Genomic DNA, 20270 nt, shown 5'->3' with positions numbered 1-20270 from the left:
GAGCCTATTATACAGAGTGAAGTAAGTCAGAAAGAGAAAGATAAATATTTTATACTAATGCATACGTACAGAATCTAGAAAGATGGTACTGGAGAATTTATTTGCAGGGCAGCAGTGGAGAAAAAGAGAACAGATTTATGGACATGGGGAGAGGGGAGGAGAGGGTAAGATGTATGAAGAGAGTAACATGGAAACTTACATTACCATATGTAAAATAGATAGCCAATGGAATTTTCTGTATGTCTCAGGGAACTCAAACAGGGGCTCCGTATTAACCTAGAGGGGTGGGATGGGGAGGGAGATGGGAGGGAGGTTCCAGAGGGAGGGGACACATGCATACCTATGGCCGATTCATGCTGAGGTTTGACAGAAAACAACAAAATTCTGTAAAGCAATAATCCTTCAATTAAAAAATAAATTAAAAAACAAAACAAAACATGTCCTGATGAATTTGTTGCTACATCTGGTTTACTTTGAAGGCTGAGGCACCTAGAGAGACTGACTAGGTAAACACAGCTCCAGAGGCTGGCTGGCTGGTTTCCTCTCTGCTGACAGTGGTAAGAGACATTCCTGACGTGTGGTTGCAGGTGTGCTGACTGCCCACGTGACCTCCTCTCTCTGCAGAGGCTGCATAGTGCTCTCTAGGGATCTCCTTCCTGGAAGGCAGCTTCAGGCCTCACTGAGGCCCTGGGCTCCTTCCCCGCTTCTCACTTCTGCACCTCCTGGACATCTTTCTTAGGGACTTGTAGCTAACAGCATGTTTAGGCTGCTGCCTAGGAAGAAAATCCAAGAGGAAGGATGGAGGAAACTCCTTCAGGGAACAGGCATTTTAAAAGATAGCCCAAATTAGGAATATTTGGTTCTTTGACCTAAAATTACAATACTTTGAGCCGAGATGAATTTGCAGTGACTTTTCAATAAAATGTAGGATATGGAGGCAAAAAACTCCACATAAGGCCTCAATGAATTTAACCATTCAACCTGAGCTTGAGCAATGTCAGTCTTCACACACAAACAGGTTCCCCATTTAAGATATGCATAAATGTGTATGTGGTGATAACTGTCTTTAGTAGAAGAACTGGAATTTATGGGCACTTTGGGTCAACATTAGTTGAATTGCATGCTGTTAGGTATTACATAGTCTATGTATAGCCTAGATAATATCATGCAGAATATAAAACAGGTCCAATGTTACACCATGGCAAAAGTGGTTGCTGTTACCTGTATTGTAATGGCATTGTAACATCATGACTGTCTCACTGACTGACACTGAGACCAAGACAGCCACAGAGGACACTTCAGGGCAGTCCCTGGGAGAGATCTGTACCCCAGAGAGAGAATTGATTGTTTACATCAGCTATGAAAACACAAATACTCAATTACATTAGAAGGTGATAGGGCACTTTTGAAGTGTTTCTCACATTATGTGATTAACATTTAGCCATCCATCCATTCATTCAACAAGTATTTATTAAATACTAAAGTCTGTCTAATCAAGGCTATGGTTTTTCCAGTGGTCATGTATGGATGTGAGAGTTGGACTGTGAAGAAAGCTGAGCACCAAAGAATTGATGCTCTTGAACTGTGGTGTTGGAGAAGACTCTGGAGAGTCCCTTGGACTGCAAGGAAGTCCAACCAGTCCATCCTAAAGGATATCAGTCCTGGGTGTTCTTTGGAAGGACTGATGTTGAAGCTGAAACTCCAATACTTTGGCCACCTCATGCGAAGAGTTGACTTATTGGAAAAGACCCTGATGCTGGGAGGGATTGGGGGCAGGAGGAGAAGGGGACGACAGAGGATGAGATGGCTGGATGGCATCACTGACTCGATGGACATGAGTTTGGGTAAACTTCGGGAGTTGGTGATGGACAGGGAGGCCTGGTGTGCTGCGGTTCATGGGGTCGCAAAGAGTCAGACATGACTGAGCGACTCACCTGAACTGAGGTACCCCAGAGGAGGAAATGGCAACCCACTCCAGTATTCCTGCCTGAAAAATTCCATGGACAGAGGAACCTGGGAGGCTACAGTCCAAGGGGATGCAAAGAGTCAGATATGACTGAGCAACTGAGCATGGATGCAGGTACCAGACACTGTTTTACCTCTGGAGGTGCAGTGTTACATAAGAGACAAGATCCCTTTTCTCACTGAAGTTACATTTTAAAGTGGACAGAGAACAGATAGACAGACAAATAAAAACAAATAAGGGAAGATAAAGTGATAAATGTAAGAGTGAAAAACAAAATTTGAGGTGCTGTGCAGCAACTGGTGGTCAGCTTCAGCTTTTCTGAGGCGCTGACACTTGAGTTAGAATCTGAATGACAAAAAGGAATCTGCCACACCAGGATATGGGGGAAGAATGTTCCCTGCAGAGGAAAGAGTGGAGACCGCAGGCAATGCAGCTGCTGTGCAAGATGAACACAGTGGTACCCCTGGAGCTCGTGAAGGGCTGAGATGCGGAAGAAGCTGGAGAGGGGATCAGGTGCCAGGCCTGAGGCAGGATGATGACCAAAAAAAAAAAAAAAAATGAGGGTTTAAGAACGGAATAGAATGTGAAACAGAAGGAATATTGGAACCAGATAATATAGAAATGGAGACTGGAAACACTGACTTGAGCCATGATTTTTCTTGCCCCAGGCATGGTTTTCATCTGGGTCTCGCTGTTGTTTAGAACAATCTCTAATAAAGCTGATCTGCGGTGCCATTCTTTATCAGTCTTGAAATGAAGAATGTGGCACTTTTTGTTCTCTTTAAGAATTTGAGATTCTACTATACTGCCCATTGGAATTTACCACTTTTTCCCTGATTACCAACGTAGTACACATTTATGACAGAACATTTGGAAAATACAGATAAGCTAATGGAAGAAATTAAATCACTCCCAAGTACAGCCACCCAAGATAACTACTGTGAACAATTGGACACAGACTTTCTTGATTATACAGTGCAGTGATTCAGAATACAGGCTCTGGAGTCTGGGAGGAAATCATGACTTTATAACTTGCTAAATGAGAGTTCTTCATTTTCAGTCTATCTTAATTGCTTATAAAATGCCAAGCAAATGTCTGCAATATCTTTAAGCCTCAGTTTTCTCATCTGCAGGATGAGAACAGTAATATTACCTTCCTCATAGGCCTGCTGGGAGGATTAAACGAGAATCCATGCAAAGCTCCTGAGGCAGTGGCTGGCACAGAGTATGTATTCCAAACACTCAAGTCGTGTCTGACTATTTGCGACCCCATGGACTATACAGCCCATGGAATTCTCCAGGCCAGAATACTGGATTGGGTAACCCATTCCATTCTCCAAGGGATCTTCCCCACCCAGGGACTGAACCCAGGTCTCCTGCATTGCAGGCAGATTCTTTACCAGCTGAGCCACCAGGGAAGTCATTCCAAACATATGAGGTATTAAGCTATCATAATTTTATGAACCTGGGCTCATACTGTAAAGTTGTCAGTATATAAGTGAGTATTCCAATTATCACTAGACATTTTACATGATCTTAATTATTTTTCTATGTTGTAGTTTTTAATGGTTATATAGCATTTTACTGTAGAGATAGTAATTTAGTTAATTCTGCTGTGGTACACTTGGGCTATTCCCAATTTTCACCACATAAAATTCTACAGATAAAATATTGCGAACTTTCATGACTACTTCCCTAAGATGAATTCTAAGAAGTGGCTAGGTCAAGTGGCATGTATATTTCCAAGACTCTGACACATTTTATTATGTCTTCTGCTACGGATTTTGATTAAACCCTCGATGAGAATAATGTCGGGAAGTAAGTCGTTCACATATGTGTGCAGTTTTGCAGGTCTGATTTACCATCAGCTTGGTGAAATGCAACCCCCACCCCCACGCCTCATGTCTTTTTCCCCACACCTGTTCACACCTTCTGGTCAGCACCATCCTCTCTCATTCCTTAAGGAAGCTTCTCGGTTCCAGGCTTCTAGCTGAGCAAATATGCTTACAGTTTTCTGATTTGCTAGGAATTCTGCACTTAGTCACTTCACCTGAAGCTATAAACGGATAGCACTTTTAGTACATTAGAAATCCAAGCCCCTCATCTTATAATGAAGAAACTAAAGTGGAAGGGAACAAATGCCTTAAGTCGGTCATTTGTTCCATGCCACTGCTGGACGGTAACTCAGAGCTAGCTCATTCCTGTATCTCTAGTACCTAGTTCAGCAGCCAACATGTATAGACAGCCATTAATGTTTGAGGATAACTACTTGAAGTAATTTACAGCCTTTTAGGATTTTGCAGCTGGAAAGGACTGTAGAGGTGTGGAAAAATGAGACTCACATGGATTAATGAGGTATATTATTGTTGTTCAGTCACTCAGTTGTACCCAACTCTTTGCAACCCTCTGGACTGCAGCCTTCCAGGCTCCTCTGTCTATGGGATTTTTAAGGCAAGAACACTGGAGTGGGTTGACATTTTCTTCTCCAAATGAGATATGATGTTTAGTTATTAGTGGCAAGTTGGAATAACAACTCTGGTCTCTCAATTCCCAGGACATACAAGGAGAAACCAGGAGAAAATCAGGCTTCCTGGGTTGAGGTGGGCATCATGTAGAGAAGGGATTCACCTAAAGTTGCCTTGGTCCAGAGAGAGCAAAGCCAGGGGTAAGAAAACAGGTAGTTGCTGGTAGATCAATTTCAGCCTAATTCAGGGAAGACCTTTTTAATAGTCAGGATTGTCCAAAACTGAAATAGGTTTTCTTGAAAATAAGTGAGTTGTTCCTAACTGGAAATGTTCAAATAGAAACAGGGTATGTTTGAATAAATAATTTGTCAAGTATGTTTAAAAAGAAAGACTGTTTTGTGTGACTGGTTGGAATAGATGACTTCTAAGGTCTCCACCAAAACTAAGATTAGGTGATTTTATGAATAGACAGACAGATGGACAATTTTTTTTCTTGTTGATATATTACTTTGTACTTATGTCTTTTTAGTGTGAACCCATTGTCTCCTCCTTACAAATAGGAATAAATTCTAAAGTCTTTTCTTCCCCAAGATTCTATGGTTCTAAATAATCTTTTTAGTGCTAATTCAGTGTTTTATACACAGGAGTTCAAAAGAAACTTACATTCTCTTTTAGTCAGAAAATTCTACATTTAAGATAAATTGAGCTACAGCCTCCATGCAGTTGAACAATTTGAACTCAGCTGGTCTCAATCAAATCTATCAGTTGATCACATTCAAGAGTACTAAATACGCATTAACTTTTTTTTTTTTTTTAATAAAAAGGTTAAATCTAAAAGAAGAAATTTGGGTGGACTGTATTGTGATGAGACTAAAGTGTTCTCTTACTAGGTTTCTGATTGATGATATGAAATTTGACTGGAATTATTTCCTAGAATATAGAGAACTTTTTAATATTAAATTGCTAGTATGATTTAATTGCACTTCAAGTATGAAATTACTGAAAGACTGCCCATTGTATAATACTTTCATCCAAAATCTAGTGGTAAGACTGACACATAAATGAACCATATTACAGGAATTCTTTCAATTTGCAAGATTTCCCATCAGTAATAGAAATGGAGGTCCTGACAAGTTCATACTTGGATTGGGTGAAAAGATCCACTCTCAAATAGTCATCGAGCAAAGCTTTCGTGAGAATCATAGATGGGGCCTGTAATGCACTCTTTGCAAATCTAACCAGGAAGGAAATGGATAAAAAACAGCCAAGAATGTCTTTTTTGGCTTCCCTTTTCCCTTTCTTTCTCCCCCCACCCCCTCTCTTATTAGAAGGTTAAACAAAGAAAAGTAATGTTCAAATTAAGTGTTTAATTTATTAACATTGTCATTGTTTTGAACACTCTTAACAGTAAAAAAGAAAAAAAAATTATGGCTCAAGTCAAGATGGTCTATCATCGATAAGAATTTCTCAGCCCTGCCTTTTCCCCCCACCCAGTGAGGAAAATGTATATTTCAGGGATAGCAAGACCTTCTATGTTTCAGACATTGTCCTGTATGTCAGAGAAAAAACAATCAGGCATGAAGCTTGACCTCATAGAAGCATAGCAAATGCATAGCATAGGTTCATCACGGGAGCCTGATGAGACTTGGAGTTCTTCCTGACCCAAAACTCCAGACAGTCACTGCTAATCTACCACAGAATTCTAAGAGTTGACAACTATTAGTCACCCCATGTAGGAAGTCAAAAGTTCTCTGGTAACCAGGTCTCATTCTAACAATTATAGTCATGGTTTGTTCATGTCTATAAAGACCCATTTCAACCTAGAGAGCTGGAAGGGAGCTCAAAAGGGAGGGAAGAGATGTATACTTAAGATTCTTAAGATGTATATGTTGCTGATTCACGTTGTTGTACGTCAGAAACCAACACAACACTGTAAAGCAATTATCCTCCAATTTTTTATAAAAGACTCACTTCATATGTATCTTGTTTGATTTTCTTAATTCCACTCTCAGAAACATGAAACTGAAAAAATAAACCAAAAAGCTACCTCCACAGCTGCTTTCGCTCTTTCAAATTCTTCTTCCAAGGAATGGTTTCTGGAAAGCAAGGCGCTCCCCCAGCGCTGCTCTTTGGTCAGTCGAGCCTGAAATAAACCAAACATAATTTTGGAATCACATAATATAAAATACAAACATTTTTCCTTTTCTCATCGTATCCTAGACTTTAAGAAGTACCCGTGACTGACGTCACTTTTGGAGTACTTTGCAAACAGAACGCTTCTTAAACGGGGACGGTGCCAAAGTCTGCGCCCCGCTCACACGCAGGCATCTTCTAACCGCGAGTCTCAGCCGAGGTCATATTAAAACATCAACACCCAGGCCCTACCTCCCAAAGATCTTACATCTCATTGGTCTAGGTTCAAGGCGTTGATAGGTCAGGAAGTCTCCCCATGCAGTTAGGCTGGAGAATCTCCGTTATAGAATACACCTGGAAGCTGATGTTTGCGCTTTCAGCTTGTTAGGAGGATCAGCCTCAGGTGAAGCTGCGAAGGCTGCAGCCACGGAAGGTAGCTGCTAGGCCTTTCTCCTTACACTTGAGCTGGGCTTCATGCTGTATTCTCTTTCCTTTGCCTTCCCTCTCTTGGCACACATCTTTCTCATGCCACATTTCCTCAGGTCACTGCTCTCTGCTAAATAGTCACTTGGATAAAATCATGTCTGGTAATGCCAACTGCTTTGTCACAATTAACAGGAGATGTGATACACAACTTAGCTAAATGCAAATATTTCCAGAAGATCCTCCACAAAGAGTTTGCTAGAATTTTAAAAATATCTATTTTAAATTTCACAAACAATGATTACATTCTTTTTGAAAAAAATTAATCATGGTAAATCAGAGGCATAATTCTAGACCTTTCCCCCTTGAATTTGCATGTATATTTATGCACCCATGGATAGAATATCACAGTGTTTCAAAAAGCTTTTGGAAACGTAAATGGTGCTATTCTGTGGCTTGTTTTTTTTCTATTCAGCAATGTACCTTGGAGAGTCTCCACATGTTGCACTCCTAGATCTATCTCATTCTTTTCCCAAGGATTTCCTAGTAAGTATGTTGATTAGAACCCTCTCCATGAGCATTGAATGTTTCTCATTTTTCTCCATGTGATTGCTTGTTTTCTTATCTATCTTCTTCTCTGATCCTCTTGCTCTGCTGTGGTGTCCACAGCGGGAGGACTTTGGTAACTCTTGTACTGCCCCACCCTGAGCCCAGGGTCTGACAAGTGATGCATGCCCCAAGGATGCCTGTGTATGGATTGCGGGAGGAGGCCCAGCACTGCTAAGGCAGCTAGGCCTTGGAGAGCAGGGGGAGAGAGGCTCGGAGTCAAGTCCTCCACCCCCTTTCACTGCAGGGCAGGGGTGGCTCCTTGGCCACGTGGGAGATTACTGGCCTGCAAGGATGCTCAATCCCTGCTTCTAGGGGAATTACTTGAAAAGACCTGGGCCCCACCCCAGACCAATGAAGTGATCTTTGAAGGTAGGGCCCAGGAATTAAATGGTTGAAAAGCTCTGTGGTGATTTTTAAAAGTAGCCACATTCGAAAACCAAAACTATGGCAAAACTTCGCTCTCCACCCAGCACTTACCATCTATTCTGTTCAGTTGCTTTTCATTCTTTCTCCACCATTAGTGGTCCTCAAGAGGAACCCCCCTCTTTGATGATTACACAGTATTCAATCTGTGGGTTGGGAAGATCCCTTGGAAGAAGAAATGGCAACCCACTCCAGTATTCTTGCCTGGGAAATCTCATGGACAGAAGAGCCTGGCGGGCTACAGACCATGGGGTCATAAAGAATCGGGCACAACTTAGAGACTGAACAACACCAGTACCAGGGCTTACTACATGCCAGATGCTGCTTCAAGTCCTTTACCTACTGGAACTCATGTTGTCTGTTCAACAACCCGAGGTAAGTACTAGCATTGACTTCATGTCCATGAAGCACAGACAGCTGACTTGACTTGCCCCTGGTCTCACAGCTAGCTAAGGGGTAGGACCATTGCTTCTGGGCCATGCTCAAAACCACTGCCTCTCACAGGAGGCTGTGCTCAACTGGCCATTTTAGGAAGATGCAAAATATAGAAAAGCTGTCCCTTGGAGACAGGGACATTTATACGAGGTTGAGAGAGCTAGCCAAGAAGCTGTCTAGAATACCGTGGGCTGAAAATAATAATAATAATAATGAAGTAATTACTAGGAATGTTTCTGAGCATAAACAAGTCTTAGACTGCCTTCTGCTTTAATGGATTTAAAGGTTAATTTATTGGAACACTAATTTATGTTTTCTCCTCCTTGATGTATTTATTCCCTGCTGTATCCCTGGCCCCTCCTTCTAAGAGTAGGTGCTTCACAAATAATCAGTAAATATTTGTTGAAAATATACTGTCAGGGAATACATGAGTGACCAAATAAAAGGTATTTCTCCTCCCTACTCCCAGAAGGTAGATGTGTGTTCTCAGTCAAGGTCTCATGGCCAATCTGGAGGCTAAGGAGAGTTTATAGGAGATTGAAAGGGACTTAATTTTTGTGCTGTACCTGGACTGGCAGATGTCTGTGCTAGTAAACCCTGGTTTGGGGGTGGGGTGGGGATGGCTGCAGGATGCCCTAGTGGGGTTCCTGGTAAAAAGCGATGCCTGTGAGTAGCTCAGGGTTGAGGCCTCTGGAGCAGTGCCTGTGGTCAGAAAATGGAGGGTGATGAAGGCAGGTCAGGGCCGTGATGCTACTGCCTTGGCATTGGTGCCTTGCTCACTGGTGGGCACCAGTGGCCTCCCAAACAAGCATCCTCCCTTATTCTCTGGGCCCTGTGGAAGCTACTGTATTTTTCTAATCCAGAAAATTGAGTCAGGGAGGGGAAGCCTGACACAGGTTCCAGAGATTAGGATATGAACATATCTTTTAGGGGGGCCACCGTTCAGCCCACTGCCACCCTCATCTGACACTCTTGGGTGGCAATATATTAGCTTAACAAATATAAAGGTGCAGATGATTACCTTTTAGAACTGATAACCTATTAGGATCTTACAGCCTGGTAGAGAAGTTAATGCCAAAGGTGATATGACTGTATTGTCTTATAGACAGTTAATCAACCTTGTATCTAATTTGGTAAACTTTTTATTTTGATATTTCTTTCCCAACTGGCTACATAAATCTCTGTTCCTTATTCCTTTGGTTTTAGAACCAACTCTTTTATTTTCCTGTAGGTTCGTTCATGAAATAAATATTCATTGAGATAAAGTTAAAAAAAAAATGGACACACATGGTAAGAAATAAACTTTGTGCATTTATATAATAATGAAAGACATGAGGAGAAGAAAGAGGAAGCACTAACATTTTTGTCCCCAAGGCACCTCCTTCAATTAGAGGCCCTTTTCACCAGTGAAACATGATCTGTCTTTCCTGTGAAGCCTGACCGAACAGGACTCCATTACTGTCACTGGCTTCCGTTCATCAATGTTTCACGACCCAAGTGGATTATGAATCACAGGATGCAAAGGGCACCATACATCAGGAAGAAGAAAATCTCTCAGGATTCTAGATTTACAGTTTATGTTCTCTTAACTGCCTAAAACAGTAAATGTAAATACAATCTTACCGTGAAAATGAAATTTTGTTTTGATAGTACAGTTACTATTTAGGTAAATGCTATTTCCCACATTGTTAGGAAAGCCTTATGTTATTACTAATTTGAATGTTAGCAACCTCACATTTTAAAGCCATCTATTTTTCCTAAGGAAGCATAAAATAAAAGTAGATACTGAATGTAAACAGAGGCAGTTTGCAAGCTGAGGGTAGTATCCATCTAAAGGTTCTAAAACTTTTTAGCAGCTCAGCAGTGTGCCCAGACATGCTGATTTAGGAGTGAGAATGAAAAACATACTAAACACACAGTCAAGAACAGCCTTCTTTTTGAACAATATATATATATATATTTTACATCTAATTTCATTACGGGCAAAACTGTAATATGGAAAAACATAAATAATGCTAGTAAACTGCAGATATTTGTTAATATTTAACTAGAGGAATGATAAACAAGACAGTCACACCTGTAAGTTTGACTTGCAGCTATTTTGGTAGGACAATGGCTGTAATAGCAGTTCTTAAGCTTTAGCGTGCATTAGAATCCCCCACAGGTCACCTTCAATTTGCAGGGCTCCACCTCTTGGGTTTCTGAGTCAGTAGGTGTAGGGGGTGGGGCTATAGAATCGTCATTTCTAACAAGTTCCCAAGTGTTACTGACGCTGCTGCTTTAGGGACCACACTGTGAGGACTTCTGATCTAGGAATTGACATTATGTGTATGTGGGTGGAACTCTGGAGTTCACAAATATATTCTGACGTAGTCATTTCTTTCCTTCTTTGCATGGTTTTGAAAAAGGCTCCACAATTAACAGTTACCTCCTGGAAGCGCTTTGGCTTTAAAAACAGCATTTTAATTCGTTTAAACTAATTGGATTTTAGGGTATTACAGTTTCCAAAGAAGGAAAGCATTTAATTCCCCCAGCTGTTGATTGCACTGAATGATCGGCACTAGGTGAAGGGAGAGAAGAAAGAATTAAATAACTCTGAAAATAATATTATGCTTTATTGTCTTTATTAAAAATTATGACTGTGATCAAAACAGTCAAATATGATTTGCAAATGACTGTATTTGTGGCTGTGGTTGTCCTAGCATAATTTTCTTGGCTAACATCTAAAGCTATCATTCATAGCTCCTCATACAATTGATAGATATATTCCACCAAAACACATTTTAAAAAAAGGCTCAGTATCTTTCTAAAGGAATTGGAGGAGAAAAGGGATTTGCTTAACTGTAGAGAAGAAAAATATAACAACTAGCAGAGATTATATAACAGTCATTGAAAACAGTCTCTCTACAGTCAGTTTCAGTTCAGTTCAGTTCAGTCGCTTAGCAATGTCTGACTCTTTGTGACCCCATGAATTGCAACACGCCAGGCCTCCCTGTCCATCACCATCTCCCGGAGTTTACCCAAACTCACGTCCATTGAGTCAGTGATGCCATCCAGCCATCTCATCCTCTGTAGTCCCCTTCTCCTCCTGCCCCCAATCCCTCCCAGCATCAGAGTCTTTTCCAATGAGTCAACTCTTCGCATGAGGTGGCCAAAGTACTGGAGTTTCAGCTTTAGCATCATTCCTTCCAAAGAACACCCAGGACTGATCTCCTTTAGAATGGACTGGTTGGGTCTCCTTGCAGTCCAAGGGACTCTCCAGAGTCTTCTCCAACACCACAGTTTCAAAAGCATCAATTCTTCGGTGCTCAGCCTTCTTCACAGTGCAACTCTCACATCCATACATGATCACTGGAAAAACCATAGCCTTGACTAGGCGGACCTTTGTTGGCAAAGTAATGTCTCTGCTTTTTGCCTGGGATCAAATCCTGGTTTACCATTTACTATTAATGGTGACCTTGGACAAATTACTTAACCTTTATAATCCTCAGTTTTTTGGGAGGGTGGGCATGCCACTTGGTTTGTGAGATCTTGTTGTTGTTCAGTTGCTAAGTCCTGTCTGACTCCTTGCAGCCCCATGGATTGCAGCATACCAGGCTTCCCTGTCCTTCACTATCTCCCAGGGTTTGAGCAAACTCATGTCCATTGAATCAATAATGTAATCTTACTGTCTCATCCTCTGTTGCCCCCTCCTCCTCCTGCCTTCAATCTTTCCCAGCATCAGGGTCTTTTCCAATGAGTTGGCTCTTAGGCATCTGGTGGCCAAAATATTGAAGCTTCAGCTTCAGCATCAGTCAGTTCAGTCACTCAGTTGTGTCCAACTCTTTGTGACCCCATGTACTGCAGCATGCCAGGCTTCCCTGTTCATCATCAACTCCCTGAGCTTGCTCAAACTCATGTCCATCAAGTCAGTGATGCCATCCAACTATCTCATCCTCTGTCATCTCCTTTTCCTCCCGCCTTCAATCTTTCCCAGCATCAAGGTATTTTCCAAAGAGTCACTTTTTTGATTCAGGTGGCCAAAGTATTGGAGCTTCAGCTGCAGCATCAGTCCTCCCAATGAATATTTAGGACTGATTTCCTTTAGGACTGACTGGTTTGATCTCCTTGCAGTCCAAGGGACTCTCAAGAGTCTTCTCCAACACCACAGTTCAAAAGCATCAATTCACCCAAAATTCAACACAAAGCTTTTATGGTCCAAACTCAAATCTATACATGACTACTGGAAAAGTCATATCTTTGATTATATGGATCTTTGTTGGTAAAGTTATGTCTCTGCTTTTTAATATGCTGTCTAGGCTCATCAGAGACACTTGATGAGGAGCAAGACACTTCCAAGGAGCAAGTATCTTTTGATTTCATGGTGGCAGTCACCATTTGCAGTGATTTTGAAGCCCAAGAAAATAGTCTGTCACTGTTTCCATTGTTTCCTCATTTATATGCCATGAAGTGATGGGACTGGATGCCATGTTCTTCGATTTTTGAATGTTGAGTTTTAAGCCAGCTTTTTCACTCTTCTCTTTCACCTTCATCAAGAGACTTTAGTTCCTCTTTTCTTTCTGCCATAAGGATGGTGTCACCTGCATATATGAGGTCATTGGTATTTCTCTGGGCAATCTTGATTCCAGATTGTGCTTCATCCAACCTGACATTTCTCATGATGTACTCTTCATACAGGTTAAATAAGCAGGGTGAAAATATATAGCCTTGACATACTCCTTTTCCAATTTGGAACCAGTCCATTGTTCTATGTCTGCTTCTAACTGTTGCTCTTTGGCCTGCATACAGACTTCTCAGGAGGCAGGGAATGTGGTTTGGTATTCCTGTCTCTTTAAGAATTTTCCAGTTTGTTGTGATCCACAAGTCAAAGGCTTTGGTCAATGAAGCAGATGTTTTTATGGAATTCTCTTGCTTTTTCTATGATCCAGCAGGTGTTGGCAATTTGATCTCTAGTTCCTCTGCCCTTTCTAAATCCAGCTTGAATTTCTGCAAGTTCTTGGTTCATGTACTGTTGAAGCGTAACTTGAAGCATTTTGAGCATTACCTTGCTAGCATGTGAGATGAATGCAATTGTATGGTAGTTTGAACATTCTTTGGCATTGCCTTTCATTGGAATGAAAACTGACCTTTTCCAGTCCTGTGGCCACTGCTGAGTTTTCCAATGTTGCTGGCATATTGAGTGGAACACTTTAACAGCATCATCTTTTAGGATTTGAAATAGCTCAGCTGGAATTTCATCACCTCCACTAGCTTTGTTTGTAGTGATGCTTCCTAAGGCCCACTTGACTTTGCACTCCACGGTGTCTGGCTCTAGGTGAATGATCACATCATCACAGTTATCTGGGTCATTAAGGTCTTTTTTGTATAGTTCTTCTGTATATTCTTGCCACATCTTCTTAATATCTTCTGCTTTTGTTAGGTCAATACGGTTTCTGTCCTTTAGTGTGCCCATCTTTGTGTGAAATGTTCCCTTGGTATCTCTAATTTTCTTGAAGAGATCTCTTGTCTTTCCCATTCTATTGTTTTCCTCTATTTCTTTGCATTGTTCACTTAGGAAGGCTTTCTTATCGCTCTTGCTATTCTTTGGAACTGTGCATTCAGATGGATATCTTTCCTTTTCTCCTTTGCATTTTGCTTCTCTTCTTTTCTCAGCTATTTGTAAGGCCTCCTCAGACAACCATTTTGCCTTCCTGCATTTCTTTTTCGTAGGGATGGTTTTGCTCACTGCCTCCTGTACAATGTCATGAACCTCCCTCCGTCCATAGTTCTTCAGGCACTCTATCAGATCTAATCTCTTGAATCTATTTGTCACTTCCACTGTATAATCGTATGGGATTTGATTTGGGTCATACCTGAATGGCTTAGTGGTTTTCCCTACTTTCTTCAATTTAAGTCTAAATTTGGCAATAAGGAGTTCATGATCTGAGCCAAAGTCAGCTCCATGTCTTGTTTTTGCTGACTGTATAGAGCTTCTCCATTTTCGGCTGCAAAGAATATAATCAATCTGATTTCAGTATTGACCATCTGGTGAGGTTCATGTATAGAGTCTTCTCTTGTGTTGTTGGAAGAGGGTGTTTGCTATGACTTGTGCATTCTCTTGGCAAAACCTGGTTAGCCTTTGCCCTGCTTCATTCTGTACTCCAAGGCCAAATGTGCCTGTTATTCCAGGTATCTGTTGACTTCCTACTTTCATGTTCCAGTCCCCTGTGATGAGAAGGACATCTTTTTTTGGTGTTAGTTCTGGAAGGTCTTGTAGGTCATCATAGAGCCATTCAGCTTCTTCAGCATTAGTGGTTGGGGCACAGACTTGGATTACTGTGATACTGAATGGTTTGCCTTGGAAACAAACTGAGATCATCAGCATCAGTCCTTCCAATGAATATTCAGGGTTCATTTCCTTTAGGATTGACTGATTTGATCTCCTTGCTGTTCAAGGGACTCTCAAGAGTCTTCTCCAGCACCACAGTTTGAAAGCATCAATTCTTTGGCACTCAGCCTTCTTTATGTTCCAACTCTTACATCAGTACATGACTATTGGAAAAACCATAGCTTTGAATATACAGACCTTTGCTGGTGAAGTGTTATCATTTTTCTGCTTAGGGCTTATCAGGTGTGACTTTGGAAATTTGATTTTAAAAAAGCCTGTGTTTAGAACTCTTTTGTTAAATCTGGACTCATGATAGCACAGATCATCTAAACATTTTCTTCATTAAGATGGCTATGATATTTTTTCTTAATCAGCCAGCAGACATTTATCATTGAAAGTATGGAAAAAAGGTGTACCTTTTGTGTCAAGAGCAGATTCCCAGAGCTTTGTGCAAAGGTGGGTAGCCCATGGTTCCCGTCTGCCTCCAATCATGCAATTCTATGTTATGGACTATCAAGGCAAATCAGGACTAATGTTTAAAGAAGATGAACAGTCTATTAGCAAACACAACTATAAATTATTTTTTGAAAGTAGCTTCAAATGCTAAAGGAATAAAAATTTATCCTTTTATTTTTCCCATCTTTAACTATTAGCCTCTATTTTCAAATTTTTAAAAATGAAAAACATTTTGTTTCTCCTTTGTGTTAGCATTCCTTATTTTTCCACTATATAAAAAGTATTTGTTGAGTACCTAGTATGTGCGGATTATCTACTATGAAAATGACCTTCAGCTTTCTTTCTTTTTGCCCTCCTGCTGACCTTGTCTTTCTGCCTTCTTGGTTTTGTTACTTCTTTCCATCTTCTCTTGCTTTCTTCCTCACTGGTAGCTCACTGTGTTGCCAGGAGGGTAAGAGGGATGATGATGTGGCTCTTGTGCTATCTTCCAAAAAGCAAAACTATATTTCTATTTATAGTGTATTATCTAATTGTTTCGACTAGATATAAAGTTCTTCCTACTTCTTAAAATCTGTCTCATCTTTCAAACTTTTCCACTGCCTCACTTATGGCTTTATGGATGGCAGACATTGTCTTCTTCATTAAATTGAAAGAATGGCATGGAAGCCATTAGCATTTCTAAGAGCAAGAGGCTGAGAATGAATTTGGGAGGGTAGGCACAAAAATGTGATGGCCTCAGATCAGATGACAATCCTAATTCATCTTCAGAGTTTCTGGAAGAAAGTGATATTTTTTAAAACCACTTAACCCTATAAACCAAGTAATAATCAGGGCTTGCATTGAGAAGGGAAATCGATGGTCTGTGAGTTCGCTCAGGTAGAGAAGTCTGATGTGTCTGATAAGAGGTGACGTGTGATGAAGAACAAGGGCTTTAGAAGCTGATGGGTTTGATTTGAGTGCTGGCTCCTCTCCATCTTAGCTGTGTCACCTTGGGAAAACTACTTCTGTTCTCTGAGATGCATTGCTCATTAATGGAGAAAACGTTAATTCTCAAGATTATTGTAAACATTTCAAATAGTATATTAGGACTATCTTACATTATTATTAGTATGCCTTTCCTTTTTCACTACTCCTTCAATAATTTAGAAAACATATCTGCACTTTTAAAGTTTAAACTGTTCTGGTTTGGGACACTGCCAACTTGACAGAATTATGACAATGTGGAAGGAAGCATTTGCTCTGCCAAAATCAGCAGAATCAGAGTGATTCTGTTCACTCTGATTCAAATACTGAGTCAGGATTATGACTCAGTATTTGAGAGCCTGGCTGCCACACCTTCTCGTGTAGTCCAGATTAGGTTAAAAAGAGCCTGTCTTGGAGCTGTCCTTCCAGTGTCCATACTTGAAAAAGAAATTTGTGAACCATCACTCTTTGGTGGAAGTTGGTTCTTTTTTTTTTTTTTTTTTGGCCTTAGCACTATCTCAACTCCTTCATGGAAAAAGCGAATTTTATATCATTAAAAAGCTAATTTTATATCATTGAAGAATTTCAATTCTTCAAAAATTTTTAAATTTTTCAGATATCGTAATTTCTTTAAATGGTTAGCTGCAGGGAATACAAATTACACAGTTTGCATAATATCAAGAAACTTTATTCTTCAATATACAGAGATTATAGAATTTATTATAATCTCCTGTCACTCTGATTAGTGTATTCAAAGCACTATTTGAAAGAGACTAGTCTATGCTTTTCTTTTTCCCCATTTTGAAAAGAAAATGAACTAACATAAGAATTCTTCTCATTGTTAGCTTTCATTCTCTTTGTGATTTTGAAATATGATTTTTAAGCAAGGCTTTTAAATAGCTCCTCACCTGTTGAACTAAGATTATGTTGAACTATGTTGGCTTGAGAGAGAATACATTTCCTTGATTTTCCTGTGAACCATCTGAGTGTTAGTGGAGCAGTAACAAAATTTTGGTGAGCTGAAATTTTTTACTTGAATAGTTTGCAAGTCAGTTTTAAGTCAAATTTTCATACTGCTTCATCATCTTATTTATGTAAAGAGATCATATATTTAAGAGCAGTATGCTTCTAAGAGTTAAAACACCTTTCTGTTTTTTTATTACAGGTAGATAAGTCAGTCTATTTTCTTGCTGTTCCATTTGAGTGACTTAATATTTTCAATGATTAAATCCCAAAGTCATGAAATTTTCCTAATTTAACCATAGGCTGGAATTACAACTAGGAGGTTATAAATTTGCTTAGTTGAGGCAAATCTTGTTAAGTAAACATGCAGCATTAAAAAAAAAATAATTTAAAGGATAAATGCTTTACAAACAATTGGTAACCTTCTAAAAGGATTCACTATGATTTATCCAGGCAGAACTATCTCAGGGCAATTAACATTATGTTTTGGAGAACAATGTTGGGACTCTCATACGAAATTTCCAAAGCATATTGTGTTTGCTTAAAGGTACACCAGTGGGTAAGTGGACAATGTGGTGGGATGAAATCAGACAACCAGCAGGGGAGTAGCAGTCACTGGAATAATAAGACGAGTGCATTGTGGGTCTCCATGGCAACCGAGGACCCCAGCTGATCCTCCGCCCCTCCAGCTCCCCGTGGAACAGCCCACCTGTGCCAGGTCTCCCCCTGCTGCAGAAATAAGTGTTCTCTTGCCACATTAAACTGTTCCAAGGATTCCAGTTTATGAAACAGCACCAATTACTTTACCTGAATCTAAATCTCTAATGCACTTATCAAGAAATGTTTCTCTAATAAATGTTATCAATTTGCTTTTTTGAAAGTTACATTTAAATGAACAAAGATAAAGAACATGGTACCTTTACAATTCATTAAGCTTCCCAGGGTTATTTGTTCTGAAATTTAGCTGACTCATTTTCTTGCGAAGTTCCAGGAGCAGTAATGCCCACCTCTCTCTTGTAGGGTTGCTGTTAATGACTTACAACTGTTTCCAGATGTCTTGCATTTTCTATCTGTGTCCTCCTCCTCTTGGCTACTAACTGGTTGTGAGTGCACTGATAATTTTCTTAGTCTCAGTGTGCCTTAGTTTCCCCCTTTATAAAATGGGGGTAATAAATACACTTACATCATCGAGTCATTTGTTAGGATCAAAAGAGCTAATTAATATATATTAGAAGGCCTTCTCATAGCACTCAATAATATTTGCTATTATCATGGTTATCCCTTTACTCACTTCAGACAAAGTATCTACTCTCTTAGTTTCAGTATCTTATCTAATAAACTCAGGAGAATTTCTTTTGCTCATTTCATCCTACTTATTTCCATGGAGATTAAAGATGTGTGAATGTGGATACATTTCTTAAGAGATCTTTGTGGTTTTAGATCAAGGCTGTATACCCTTGTAAAGTGTTTGAGCAAACGAAAAGATTGAGATTGACTTGGGTTTTCTTGGCACAGCCTTAACCATAGGAGGTAACTAGTCATAGGCAAGTCAGTTACACTGAAGTCAAGGGTCAAATAGTGGACAGACAGGTCTGGTTTACTTATACAAGGGATTAGTTGGGAGCCCCAGTGAAAGGATTTTGACTCTACCAAGACTCTTTAGAGACAAAGTAAGGCTAAAAATAATTCACAGGATTATTTCAGTATTAGGTGTAATATCAGGTTAGCTAAAACATTCGTTTCAGTTTTCCTGTAGGATGTTATGGAAAAACCAGAACAAACTTTTTGGCCAATCCAATATGTGAAAAGCACATAGTGGAGTCCCTAATACATAGTAGGTACTCACAAATGGTAGCTCTTAGTATTATCATGATTGCTCATACTACACTTAGTAATTCCTTAGCATCACATTTATTTTAATGTGATGGTCAGAATCCTGATGTGTAAATATTTTGTCCCACAGGGCATAGATGTGAATGAATGTTCAAAATGTACTTTCCTCTTCTTTGTGTCTGTTACATAAACAATGCTAATGCTGGAGTAGAACAGATTTTGTATTGAAAAATAATGGAACAGTAAATGGTAGAACAAGGAAAAAGTGCTAAGTAGTAAGTTCACTGACACCTTTTCCAGCCAAATCTATCTATCTATCTATCTTTCTACCTACCTACCTACCCACCTACCTATTTATCAATCATCTGTTATTTTAAGCATTGAGATAGCTACTGAGTAAGAAAGCAAATGAAATACAAAATACAGAAAAAAAAAAACTTCAAATTTTTTGGTTGAAATTTAAATAAAATATTTATGACATAAATGATCTATTAGAAAAGATAGGTGCATTGAGGAATTGGATTTGTTACCTGTGTTGGAGGCACTAATTCCAGCTCCGAAGCTGACTCAGAGTTCAAGGTGCTTTTCCCACCACTCAGTTCTGGCTGAGATCTGTGTTCTGAAGACCTATACGGGGCGCATGAAGGAAGTTAATGTACATCGAGAAGTAAATTCAGCTAGAAAGTCAGCCGAAAAACCTGGCTAATTTGGGTCACCAAGAACCTTGGTAACAAAGCTCTCATCAGACTTTATCTTGGATGTTTCCATTATAATGACCACTTTTGGAATATCAGTGGCTGCAATGTGCTAGGTGTTATTGTCTGTGATTGATTTAGACTTCAGTTATGTGCAAAAGGCAAATAAATGCAATACCATTTTTGTTGCAGAAAGTTCTGCCTCATCAAAAAAGTATTGGCTTTTTGTGGGGAGGGAACTTCTCACAAAGTGTATTAGTAAGATTGGATCTTTATATAGAATTTGAAATGTCATATAAGTGGAGATGTGTGAAGGGCAAAAGACTGAAATATGTTGCCCTTTAGGAAGTTTTAAAGACATGGTAAGATTTAGGCAGCCAGTTTTTGTCATGGGCATCCATAGATTATTATTAGTTCATTTTCTGACAGTGATGATTCATAAAGTCAGAACAGGCTACCTGTTTAACTAGAAACACTTAATTTAACTGTAACTCACTTAATGGGATCTTCCTGACTCAGGGATAGAACCTGGGTCTCCT

The 20270-nt window shown here is 39.8% G+C and overlaps 1 protein-coding gene and 1 long non-coding RNA gene across 7 annotated transcripts in view; one reads left to right on the top strand and one right to left on the bottom strand.

Annotated features, from left to right (window-relative positions):
• Positions 1-20270, bottom strand: part of PEX5L (peroxisomal biogenesis factor 5 like) — a 290800-nt gene that overhangs the window by 94457 nt on the left and 176073 nt on the right. For both annotated transcript variants that reach the window (XM_055568977.1, XM_055568976.1), the window contains exons 5-6: positions 19567-19663; positions 6479-6574 (exon numbers count right to left, since the gene is read on the bottom strand). In XM_055568977.1, coding sequence (XP_055424952.1) covers positions 6479-6574; positions 19567-19663 — 193 coding nt within the window. The remainder of the gene's footprint in view (positions 1-6478; positions 6575-19566; positions 19664-20270) is intronic.
• Positions 6894-20270, top strand: part of LOC129643842 (uncharacterized) — a 53829-nt gene continuing 40452 nt past the window's right edge. For 3 of the 5 annotated variants that reach the window (XR_008710540.1, XR_008710538.1, XR_008710536.1), the window contains exons 1-3: positions 6894-6997; positions 7463-7533; positions 8118-8394. This is a non-coding gene — a long non-coding RNA (uncharacterized LOC129643842). Of the gene's footprint in view, positions 6998-7020; positions 7152-7462; positions 7534-8117; positions 8395-17750; positions 17925-20270 lie in introns of those variants that run through there. The other 2 variants (XR_008710537.1, XR_008710539.1) reach the window with 2 other exon arrangements.

The sequence above is a fragment of the Bubalus kerabau genome, chromosome 2 (genome assembly GCF_029407905.1).
Source record: "Bubalus kerabau isolate K-KA32 ecotype Philippines breed swamp buffalo chromosome 2, PCC_UOA_SB_1v2, whole genome shotgun sequence".
Lineage (NCBI taxonomy): Eukaryota > Metazoa > Chordata > Mammalia > Artiodactyla > Bovidae > Bubalus > Bubalus kerabau.
This window is presented reverse-complemented; position numbering and strand designations above follow the sequence as displayed.